Genomic DNA, 12399 nt, shown 5'->3' with positions numbered 1-12399 from the left:
AATTCCCGCGGATTTTCATTCAATGGTTTAGTCTTGCATCTCAAGGCGAGACAGAAGATATTTTAGAAACGGCGTGCGAACGTCGAGCAATTGCCGCTCTACAGGAACAGAAGGGGGGAAATGCAATACATGACAGATGGAGTTGAATATTTGTTTGTTCTTTCTCTTGTCTTTCCCCTCTTCTCTCCTGTCCCCTCCTCTCTTCCTCCCGTGCGTCTCTCCATTGCATCTTGGTGGATGATATACTCTGCTGCAGCTCCAGGTAAGACTCTTCTCAGTCGAAACACACCGGCCCTGTTCCCTCTCTCTTAAACCTCGGCTCATACATTCAGTTCACCGTTTCCTCCATGATCACACTCTCTATGAACACCCAATACAGACTCCTGGGGTTGTCAGTTTGACCTCGCATACAGCTGCTATCATTTTCTTTTATGCACGTTTCGTGTAGAGATAATGGTGAATTGACGAAACACGAGTGGTTTGAACAGTCCACCGCTAATCTTAGCACGCAGCTGTCTGCGATATGAGAGAGAGAGAGAGAGAGAGAGAGATGAATTATTGGACTGGGAAGCTGTGTGGTGCCACAGATGTCTTTCTGAATACTGGGCGAGCGACTAGGACATCTGGTCCAATCAAAAATACTGGAGTGGACCCAGACTTCACGTGCCCATTTTATGAAGTAGTGGTTCTATCTTTCTCAACGCTCTCGAAACTGTTGTTTTTTGGGGGGTTAACTTCTGCTGTCTCTCTTTCTGCTGCTTGAGGCAATTTGTCGAACAAATCGATAGTTCTTGCTTGCGCTATGTGGTATTGGGCTTAGTCGTATCATGGAGACATGAGTAGAGGAGAGGTGTGTGTTGGGTTTTAAGGGATAGTACTAGTATTGATTTCTGAAATGTTAACCTTGTGAGTCGGGCCTGTAAGGCAGGCCAAAGCCGTAAACAATATTGTGATGACGCCATCTCGTATTCCAATGGGCATAGTGGGTTTCTTGTGCTTTTTGCCTGGGATATCGCTCCTTGTCTTGGCAACCAGCCTCCTCAAAAATTGAAATTGTGAGTATGGAGAGAGGAAGATAGAGTTTTGCAGAGGCCTGCAGGTGCTTTGTGTTTTTGGAGCCAGTATGTTCATCCCCCCCCCCCCCCCCCCCAATTATCTTTCTTCATTTTTATAGCCTACTCGTCATTTAGTCAGAACCTCTACCAACTTTTTGGGGTGTTTTTTTGGGCCGCCTTTAGTTATTATGCTCCCGGCTTCTGGAATTGCCTGCCAGAGAACCTGAGGGAAGCCCAAACTGTGGACGTAATTTAAAAGAGATCTTAAAACGCCTCTTTTTAGCTTTGCTTTTCCTTAGGGGGGGGGGCGTTTTAGTTGTTTAGTTCTTGTCATTATTTAGTTTTGTATCTTACGTTTGTTGTGTAGTAAATATTTCAGCTTTCATTTTCATCGTTTTTTATTCGTTTGTGAAATACATTGCGTTGCGTTGCGTTCCATGTCTGAAATGTGCCGTACAAATGAAGCTTGATTTGGTCACTTTTTTTGGGGGGGGGTGTGCGCCAGCTCGTTATTACACTACCTCCAGCACAGACACACACTCCTCCTCACACACACCCGAGAGCCATGTCTCTTCCTCTTCTCTCGTTCTCTCTCGTTCTCTCTTTGCAGTCCCCCAACAGGCCATTTCCTGGCAAGACGTCCAGTTCACTTGAGTTGAAACCCAGTCAAACAAGCTCAAACCCACCACACAAAGTTCAGGTTGACTTCTATTGTATAAATAAAACTTTCATCTTCCCAGAGTCCCGGCCGTTTTTCACACTCTCGTAACCCAACCTTGATCTATATGAACTGATTCCTGAGAATAGAGTCCAGGTTAGATAATTAGCATTACTAATGTGGCACGGGCCTGGCCCAGTCAAGCCAGGTCAAGGATTAGCTAGCCTGGGCTAAGCCTGGGTTACATCCGTGTGTGAGCGTCTGGGTGTGTGTGGTTCTCTCTCTGTTTCATTGGCTCTAATTCATAGTGTCTGGTGCACTCAGAGCGTTGGCTAATCTCCTAATTGGCTGGGAAAATCCTCATAGGAAACCATCTATCGCAGCAGCCAACCAATTACAGCACAGCCTACAGGGCGAGCACACAATAGAACAGGGATACAGTAAGCTTCTTAAGAAGCTGCTTCCAGGAAGCAGGAAGTCAATAAGGAGACCTGGGCTGTGGTTGATTCACATTGAGGGGGTGAGGGGTTGTTTTGTTTTTCAGACGTGGAGGCTAGCTATGAAAGGGTGCCCATGCTTAAACACACACAGGTGAAGCGCATGGACACACACACACACACACACACACACACACACACACACACTCTCTCGCACATCTCTCACCTCAAAATGCATCCCCTTTTATTGTCAACATCTTTGCACTTCTCTCACCCACACGAAAAACACAAAGCCTCCATATCGACTTAAGATGCGCTATTGGGTTTAAAGGTTGTGCCTCTCAGAAGAAAGATGTACTGTTGCTTCGGCACATGAATCTGTTATTTTGTGTAGATGTGGTTTGCTTGTATGCCACAATAGATATGTGTACTCCCTATTTATAATTATTCATTTCAATGTATGGGCATAATCTATTCATTTCAATGTATGGGCATAATCTATTCATTTCAATATATGGGCATAATCTATTCATTTCAATGTATGGGCATAATCTATTCATTTCAATGTATGGGCATAATCTATTCATTTCAATGTACGGGCACAATCTATTCATTTCAATGTACGGGCATAATCTATTCATTTCAATGTATGGGCATAATCTATTCATTTCAATGTATGGGCATAATCTATTCATTTCAATGTATGGGCATAATCTATTCATTTCAATGTATGGGCATAATCTATTCATTTCAATGTACGGGCAGGCTTGCTGTTTTACAGTCTTTACTCCTACAGCCCCATTACTGCATGATGGAACGGTGGGACTATGAAGACACACGTTCATACTATTATTATTATTTATTTTGTTGGTTGTATATTGTTGTATATGAAATGTGTGTGACTGTCCTTGTCCATCAGTGTATCAGTGTTTTGTTACTTCTCAGGTTTTGTGTTTTTGTGGACCCCAGGAAAAGTAGCTGATGCTTCAGCAAAAGCCAATGGGCGTCCGAATAAACCACTGAATGAACCAATCAGATAGGTAGAGACGTGTGAGAGCTCCACAGATAGGTCAGGGAGAGGGATGTCATAGCAGCCAGTAAGGAGATGAGTGCAACCGGCTGTCACAGGCTGGCTAATGCTGTGCTCTGCTGCTGCCCCCTGGGTGCCTGGGGTGGTACTGGCAGTCTGCCAGTATTTTTTTCCCTGCGTCCCTACATGGACGCCTCGCTCCTCGCTCTCTGGCGCCGGGAAGAGACGCTCGGGGCCAAATGTGTGTGAGAAGATAGAGAGGGATTGAGAGAAAGGGTGTGTGTATGTGCACACGTGTGCAGGAAACCATGCCAGATCCCTAGCACTTCCCCTCATTCATATTGACGGCCCACGGCAGTGCGGCACTGTGTGTCTCTTTGGGTTTTCTAAAGGGGTCTGTCACATTAAATGCCCTGCGCTCACTAACAGGCAATGGCTCTGCCTCGCTCTGTGTGAAGATGCTAACGTTCACACAGCACACACACACACTCCCTCAGTGAATTCACAACCACTCATACACACACACTTAAACAGTCATAGTGCATTATCACGCGTACAGACACCCTAACACACACACTCATTGCCATTTATATGTACACTCATAAACAACCACACACACAGCCATTAACGCATCACCTCTAATCACATCATTCTCTCTGTCTCTCCTTCCCTCTCCAGCTCTCCCCTCCCTCCTTCCCTCTCCATCTCTCTCTACCTCCTTCCCCCTCATCTCCCTCCTTCCTTCCCTCTCCATCTCTCCCTCCCTCCTTACCTCTCATCTCCCTCCTTCCCTCTCATCTCCCTCCTTCCCTCTCCATCTCTCCCTCCCTCCTTACCTCTCCCCTCCCTCCTTCCCTCTCCATCTCTCTCTACTTCCTTCCCTCTCATCTCCCTCCTTTCTTCCCTCTCATCTCCCTCCTTCCTTCCCTCTCCATCTCTCTCTCCTTCCTTCCCTCTCCATCTCTCCCTCCTTCCGTCTCATCTCCCTCCTTCCCTCATCTCTCCCTCCCTCCTTACCTCTCATCTCCCTCCTTCCTTCCCTCTCCATCTCTCCCTCCCTCCTTACCTCTCATCTCCCTCCTTCCCTCATCTCTCCCTCCCTCCTTCCCTCTCATCTCCCTCCTTCCTTCCCTCTCCATCTCTCTCTACCTCCTTCCCTCTCATCTCCCTCCTTCCTTCCCTCTCCATCTCTCCCTCCCTCTTTACCTCTCATCTCCCTCCTTCCCTCTCATCTCCCTCCTTCCCTCATCTCTCGCTCCCTCCTTACCTCTCATCTCCCTCCTTCCTTCCCTCTCCATCTCTCCCTCCCTCCTTACCTCTTATCTCCCTCCTTCCTTCCCTCTCCATCTCTCTCTCCTTCCTTCCCTCTCCATCTCTCACTCCTTCCTTTGCTCTCCATCTCTACCTCCCTCATTCTCTCTCCATCTCTCCTTCGCTCTCTGTCTCTCGCTCCCTCCGTCTCTCCCCCTCCCCCTCTCCCATCCGCACGTGCTCCTCCACTTTCTCCCTCAAACTCAACCCTCTCACTCTCTCCCTTTCCTTTCTCACCCACTCATGACTTTTTCCACCGTCCCACTTCCTCTCCTCGCTCACCAACTCCCCATTCACTTTCTTACATTCTCTCTCTCTCTTCCCTCCTCCTTGCCTATCAGCAGGGTAAGGAGGGTTTCCTCCAGATCCTCCACAGGTACATGGAGGTCCACGGGACGGTGTACTACGAGACCCAGCGCCCCCCCGAGGTGCCTGCCTACGTCAAGAACCACGGCCTGCTGCCCCAGCACGAGCTGCAGACGCTGCTCCGCAAGGCCAAGGTACTGGAACACACACACACACAAGACGATACACAACATACACAAGAGGTAGCACACTACAAACGTGGGATCTTAATTGGATCACCCTGTTGCAGGATAACTTTCCAGGAAATGTAAGTGTATTCAAGGTTTAAAAAGGCTTCTTAAGTTTGTAATTTTGTAACTTTGAAATTCAGACTTGATTTTCAGTTACGGGGAATGTATCAACCCATACAAACAATGTCCATTCCTTATAATCCTCATAATAATGCATATTTCCTGTTGCTGCAGGATTATTTTCCTGCTGTAGCAAACTGGCTCAAATTAAGATCCTAGATCTGTACGTGCGCAAACACATTCAGGCACCATGCATGCACACATAATACACACACACAACACACACACACTAGTTCCACACACACTATTGTTGCACCAGCACTAACTACAACAGCATCTACGCAAGGCCAACACACAGTTACCTTTCAGTCCCTGGTATATCTGTAAATGGCAGCATTTTCAATTGACAAGCATTAATAAAATAACTGATGGTTATCCTAACTGGTATCATCTTCGTCTCCTCCACCAGCTCTTCATTGGGTTCGGTTTCCCCTACGAAGGGCCCGCCCCTCTGGAGGCCATAGCCAATGGGTGCATCTACCTGCAGCCCAAGTTCCACCCACCCCACAGCTCGCTCAATCACGAGTTCTTCAGAGGCAAGCCAACGTCTCGAGAGGTGAGCTCCCATTGGTCAACACCGTATCTAGTACTGTACCACTCTTCAGTTGAAAATTAACTACCAACATTCCCGATAGTACACCAAATGTGCCACTTATACATCACAGAATATTGCTTTAAACTGGAATATTCTACTAATTCTATACTCCACCCCTCTCAGGTGTCGTCCCAGCACCCGTATGCAGAGCAGTACATCGGGCGGCCCCACGTCATGACAGTAGACTACAACAACTCCCAGGAGTTTGACTCTGCCATCAGAGAGATCATGAGTACCAAGGTACAGTTATTTCATTATGTATTTCTTGACTCATTGGTTTCTTTGGCAGTGACCAAACACACTATGTTGCACCAGAGAAGGATTGTACAACCATATAACAAGTCTGACGAACCCAGCGCGAACAATATACTGCTTTCTCGGGAACAGGCCCAGATCCCCGTGATTTATGTGAAGACGAGGGGGAGAAATAGGGGCCAAAGGGCGGGCTGCCTTCTGAGACTTCGTAGGCGATCGAATTAACCCCACTTCCTTCCATTCTGCTAGAAAACGTGCAATCTTTGGAGAATAAAATCGATGACCTACGCGCAAGATTAAACTACCAACAGGACATTCAAAACTCTAATATCTTATGCTTCACGAAGTCGTGGCTGAATGATGACACTATCGCCATACTGCTGGATGGTTACACGCTGTAACGGCAGGATAGAACAGCGGCGTCTGGTAAGACAAGGAGCAGCGGACTATGTATTTTTGTAAATAACAGCTGGCGCACAAGCTATTGCTCGCCTGAGGGAGAGTATCTCATGATAAGCTGTAGACCACACTATCTACCGAAAGAGTTTTCATCTGTATTTTTCATAGCCGTTTACATACCACCACAGTCAGAGGCTGGTACTAAAACAGCATTGATTGAGCTGTATTCCGCCATAAGCAAACAAGAAAACACTCACCCAAAGGCGGCGCTCCTAGTAGCCGGGGACTTTAATGCAGGGAATCCGCTTTACCAAATTTCTATCAGCATGTCACATGTGCAACCAGAGGGAGAAAAAAAACTCTGCACCACATTTACTCCACACAAAGGGATGCATACAAAGCTCTCCCTCGCCCTCCATTTGACAAATCTGACCATATTCTATCCTCCTGATTCCTGCTTACAAGCAAAAATTAAAGCAGTGACTAGATCAATAAAAAAGTGGTCAGATGAAGCAGATGCTAAGCTACAGGACTGTTTTGCTAGCACAGACTGGAATATGTTCCGGGATTCTTCCGATGGCATTGAAGAGTACACCACATCAGTCAATAAGTGCAGCGAGGACGTCGTCCCCACAGTGACCGTACGTATTGTACACATCCCAACCAGAAGCCATGGATTACAGGCAATATCCGCACTGAGCTAAAGGCTAGAGCTGTGACTTTCAAGGAGTGGGACTCTAACTCGGAAGCTTATAACAAATCCCGCTATGCCCACCAACGAAACATCAAACAGACAAAGCATCAACACAGGACTAAGATCGAATCGTACGACACCGGCTCTGATGCTCATCGGATGTGACAGGGCTTGCAAACCATTACAGACTTCAAATTGAAGCAAAGCCGAGAGCTGCCCAATGACACGAGCCTACCAGACGAGCTCAACTACTTCTATGCTCGCTTCGAGGCAAATAACACTGAGACATGCATGAGAGCACCAGCTGTTCTAGAACTGTGTGATCACGCTCTCCGCAGCCGAAGAGACCTTTAAACAGGTCAGCATTCACAAGATCACAGGACCAGACGGATTACCAGAATGTGTACTGCAAGCATGTGCTGACCAACTGGCAAGTATCTTCACTGACATTTTTAACCTCTCCCTGTCTGAATCTGTAACACCAACACGTTTTAAGCAGACCACCCTAGTACCTGTGCCCAAGAACACTAAGGTAACCTGCCTAAATGACTACCAACCCGTAGAACTCACGTCTGTAGTCATGAAGTGCTTTGAAAGGCTGATCATGGCTCACATCAACACCATTATCCCAGAAACCCTAGACCCACTCCAATTTGCATATCACCCCAATAGATCCACAGATGATGCAATCTCTATTGCACTCCACACTTTTCCCACCTGGACAAAAGGAAAACCTATATGAGAATGCTGTTCATTGACTACAGCTCAGTGTTCAACTCCATAGTGCCCTCCAAACACATCACTAAGCTAAGGGCCCTGGGACTAAACACCTCCCTCTGCAACTGGATCCTGGACTTCCTGTCAGGCTGTCCCCAGGTGGTAAGGGTAGGTAACAACACATCCGCCACGCTGATCCTCAACACAGGGGCCCCTCAGGGGTGCGTGCTCAGCCCCATCCTGTACTCCCTGTTCACTCATGACTGCACGGCCAGGCACAACTCTAACACCATCATTATGTTTGCCGATGACACAACAGTGGCCTGATCACTGACAACGATGAGACAGCCTATAGGGAGGAGGTCAGAGACCTGGCCGTGTGGTGCCAGGACAACAACCTCTCCCTCAATGGGATCAAGACAAAGGAGATAATAGTGTACTACAGGAAAAAGAGGACCGACGCCCCCATTCTTATCGACAGGGCTGTAGTGGAGCAGGTTGAGAGTTTCAAGTCTCTTGGTGTCCACATCACCAACAAACTAACATGGTCCAAGCACACCAAGACAGTCTTGAAGAGGGCACAACTAAACCTATTCCCCCTCAGGACACTGAAATGATTTGGCATGGGTCCTCAGATCCTCAAAAGGTTCTACAGCTGCACCATTGAGAGCATCCTGACGGGTTGCATCACTGCCTGGTATGGCAACTGGGCCGTTCGCACTACATAGGGTAGAGCGAACGGTTCCAGGACATCACTGGGGCCAAGCGTCCTGCCATCCAGGGCCTCTATACTAGAGGAAGGCCCTAAAAATTGTCAAAGACTCCAGGCACCCTAGTCAAAGACTGTTCTCTCCGCTACCGCACGGCAAGCGATACCGGAGTGCCGAGTCCATGTCCAAGAGGCTTCTAAACAGGTTCTACCCCCAAGCCATAAGACTCCTGAACACCTAATCAAATGGCTACCTAGACAATTTGCATTGCCCCCCCGCCCCCTATTTTACACCACTCCTACTCTATGTTGTTATCATCTATGCATAGTCACTTTAATAACCCTACCTACATATACATATTACCTCAACTAACTGGTGCCCCCGCACATTGATCCTGTACCGGTACCCCCCTGTTTATAGTCTCGCTATTGTTATTTTACTTCTGCTCTTTAGTTACTTGTTACTTTTATTTCTTATTCTTATCTGTTTTTTTGGTTAGGGGCTCGTAAGTAAGCATTTCATGTGCATGTGACTAATAAAATTTGATTTGATATTGATTTGATACTGATCGGGTAACGCTGCTTTTTAAAATTACGTTTCAGCTTGCTCCATCCAGGAAATACTGTGCACTTGAAATGCACCTCCGAAAGCTCCATATGGACAAGAGCTAGCTGCAATGATTTAACCTAGCACAGGAGTGTATGCTATGCTAGCATTGGGAAACAGTGTGTCCACAGCCAAGGAGTAATTAGCAGTAAATGTGGACTAATGGGAACCTGCAGTCAGCTTGAGGCTACAGGGAGTGTGAGAGGTTGAGAGAAGTTGAGCAAGAGGTCAAACAGGCTGATTAAAATGCCTCTATAAGGCTGTGTTGTTTGTGTGTGTGTGTGATTTTGTGTGTATTTGTGTGTGTGTCTCTAAATGTGTGTGTGTTCTCCACTCTCCTGCTGTCTGCTGTGTCTTGTCAGACATGCCGTAGCTCAGTGCCCCTCCGCTTACTCTCTGCCTGCCTGCCTGCCTGCCTGCCTGCCTGCCTGCCTGCCTGTCTGTCTGTCTGTCTGTCTGTCTGTCTGTCTGTCTGACTCACTGACTCACTGACTCACTGACTCACTGACTCACTCACTCCAGTGATAGGTGGCTGATGGGCCACTTCACCCCTTTCTGGAGACTGCACACTCCCCCTGTTTGTCTGTGGGCTGGCTCTCTGACCAGGGCGGCTCCACATGCTCAGCCATGCAGACCAAGCAATTTCTTCTGGCTGACACTTCTTCATGTTCACATAAATCCCTATCCATTTCTCTTTCTATGTCTCTCTCTCGCTCGGTCTCTCTCTCTCTCGCTCTCTCTATGTTCCCCCTTTCTCATTTTGTCCATCCCACTGACCTGTTGTTTTCATATTTATCCCTCTTTAATAAATGGGACGCAGTGAGGGAGGAAGGGAGGAAAGGAGAGAGGGAGGGAGGTGGAGACTGTGCCTCGCTCTGCTTTATGTTTTGATCAGATTTGTGACGTGTAACTTTTTTTCATAAATCCTCTCTACACGTTTGCTTTTCTTTATTTGAAATGGGAAAAGTCAGATTTCACATGCAGTTAAACATGTTGTATTAAAATATGATTTACTGAGTGATGCATCGTTTACAAGTGGGATTTGGAACATTAGACACGTGATCTACTGTTGAAACTGGAGGGAATACATTATTAACATGTGGTCTGTACTTTCAGGCTCCACGTCTTCCTAATGGAAAAGTTGAACATAACTATTTGTGCTTAATCAAAAATGTGTTTCCTTGAAATATTACGACGTATTATCAGAGACACTTGGTTCCAAAGGGACATCCAGTTAAGTAATACTGTGTTCAGTCGCTCGTGCTAAGAAGAAAACACACAATCCTGGTATTATAATAATAATCATTTTTATTTTATTTAACTAGGCAAACCAGTTAAGAACAAATTCTTAATGACATTGACGGCCTACCGAAAGGCAAAAGGCCTCCTGCGTGGACGGGGGCTGGGATTAAACATTCAAAATAAAGAAAAGGGCAAAACAAACACGACATGAAGAGAGATTTAAGACAACAACATAGCAAGGCAGCAACACATGACAACACAGCATGGTGGCAACATAACATCAGCATGGTAGCAACACAACATGGTAGCAGCACAAAACATGGTACAAACATTATTGGGCACAGACAACAGCACAAAGGGCAAGAAGGTAGAGACAACAATACATCACACAAAGCAGCCACAACTGTCAGTAAGAGTGTCCAAGAGATTGAGATAAAAGTGTCCAGTTTGAGTGTTTGTTGCAGCTCGTTCCAGTCGCTAGCTGCAGTGAACTGAAAAGAGGAGCGACCCAGGGATGTGTGTGCTTTGGGGACCTTTAACAGAATGTGACTGGCAGAATGGGTGTTGTATGTGGAGGATGAGGGCTGCAGTAGATATCTTAGACAGGGGGGAGTGAGGCCTAAGAGGGTTTTATAAATAAGCATCAACCAGTGGGTCTTGTGACTGGTCTACAGAGATGACCAGTTTACAGAAGAGTATAGAGTGCAGTGATGTGTCCTATAAGGAGCATTGGTGGCAAATCTGATGGCAGAATGGTAAAGAACATCTAGACGCTCGAGAGTACCCTTACCTGCCGATCTATAAATTATGTCTCTGTAATCTAGCATGGGAAGGATGGTCATCTGAATCAGGGTTAGTTTGGCAGCTGGGGTGAAAGAGGAGAGATTACGTTAGAGGAAACCAAGCCTAGATTTAACTTTAGCCTGCAGCTTTGATATGTGCTGAGAGAAGGACAGTGTACCGTCTAGCCATACTCCCAAGTACTTGTAGAGGTGACTACCTCAAGCTTTAAACCCTCAGAGGTAGAAATCACACCTGTGGGGAGAGGGGCATTCTTCTTACCAAACCACGTGACCTTTGTTTTGGAGGTGTTCAGAACAAGGTTAAGGGCAGAGAAAGCTTCTTGCACACTAAGAAAGCTTTGTTGTTGAGCATTTAACACAAAATCCGGGGAGCGGCCAGCTGAGTATAAGACTGTATCATCTGCAAATAAATGGATGAGAGAGCTTCCTACTGCCTGAGCTATGTTGTTGATGTAAATTGAGAAGAGCGTGGGGCCTAGGATCGAGCCTTGGTGTACTCCCTTGGTGACAGGCAGTGGCTGAGATAGCAGATTTTCTGACTTTATACACTGCACTCTTTGAGAGAGGTAGTTGCAAACCAGGCCAAAGACTCCTCAGAGACACCAATACTCTTTAGCCGGCCCACAAGAATGGAATGGTCTACCGTATCCAAAGCTTTGGCCAAGTCAATAAAAATAGCTAAATACTTCAACCAACTGAGCAGTCAACTGGGTAGAATTGGCTATTTATTGCAATTAGGATGAACGATGGGGAAACGGGCAAAACAATATTGACATTTGGAAAATATGGTCATTTAGTGGTGTTATGTTGATTGCCTAGCAACACATTATGTGGAAATGTTCTGATCTGTGGGAATCTGGGTGTGTGGGTGTGTGTCTTTGCAGGTCGAGCCATACCTACCCTATGAGTACACCTGCGAGGGAATGCTGGAGAGGGTACACGCCTACATACAGCATCAGGTAGGTTCACCGTGCACACACACACACACACACACACACACACACACACACACAGACACATTAACACACACACAATAACACACACACACATTAACACACACACATGCATACATACATGCAGGCACTCAACCGTGTCTGTTTGTCCCAAAACATATTATCATAATGTCTTCCGCCCATTCTGCCTGCTTACCACACACACTCTGTCTGTAGTCAACCTGGAGAGGTCACCAATCAACGCTGATTCTCATTGTGGACTAGACCAGAGTTTCCCA

The 12399-nt window shown here is 46.6% G+C and overlaps 1 protein-coding gene across 1 annotated transcript in view; it reads left to right on the top strand.

Annotated features, from left to right (window-relative positions):
• LOC139424652 (alpha-1,6-mannosylglycoprotein 6-beta-N-acetylglucosaminyltransferase B-like) overlaps positions 1-12399 on the top strand; it is a 162328-nt gene that overhangs the window by 145478 nt on the left and 4451 nt on the right. Inside the window, exons 12-16 of the mRNA XM_071176695.1 lie at positions 257-262; positions 4833-4991; positions 5557-5703; positions 5866-5982; positions 12053-12127. Of these exons, the coding sequence (XP_071032796.1) occupies positions 257-262; positions 4833-4991; positions 5557-5703; positions 5866-5982; positions 12053-12127 (504 nt within the window). The remainder of the gene's footprint in view (positions 1-256; positions 263-4832; positions 4992-5556; positions 5704-5865; positions 5983-12052; positions 12128-12399) is intronic.

The sequence above is a fragment of the Oncorhynchus clarkii genome, chromosome 13 (genome assembly GCF_045791955.1).
Source record: "Oncorhynchus clarkii lewisi isolate Uvic-CL-2024 chromosome 13, UVic_Ocla_1.0, whole genome shotgun sequence".
In the NCBI taxonomy this organism is placed as follows: Eukaryota; Metazoa; Chordata; class Actinopteri; order Salmoniformes; family Salmonidae; genus Oncorhynchus; species Oncorhynchus clarkii.
Note: the sequence above shows the minus strand (reverse complement) of the source record. Positions and strands in the feature narration are given on the sequence as shown.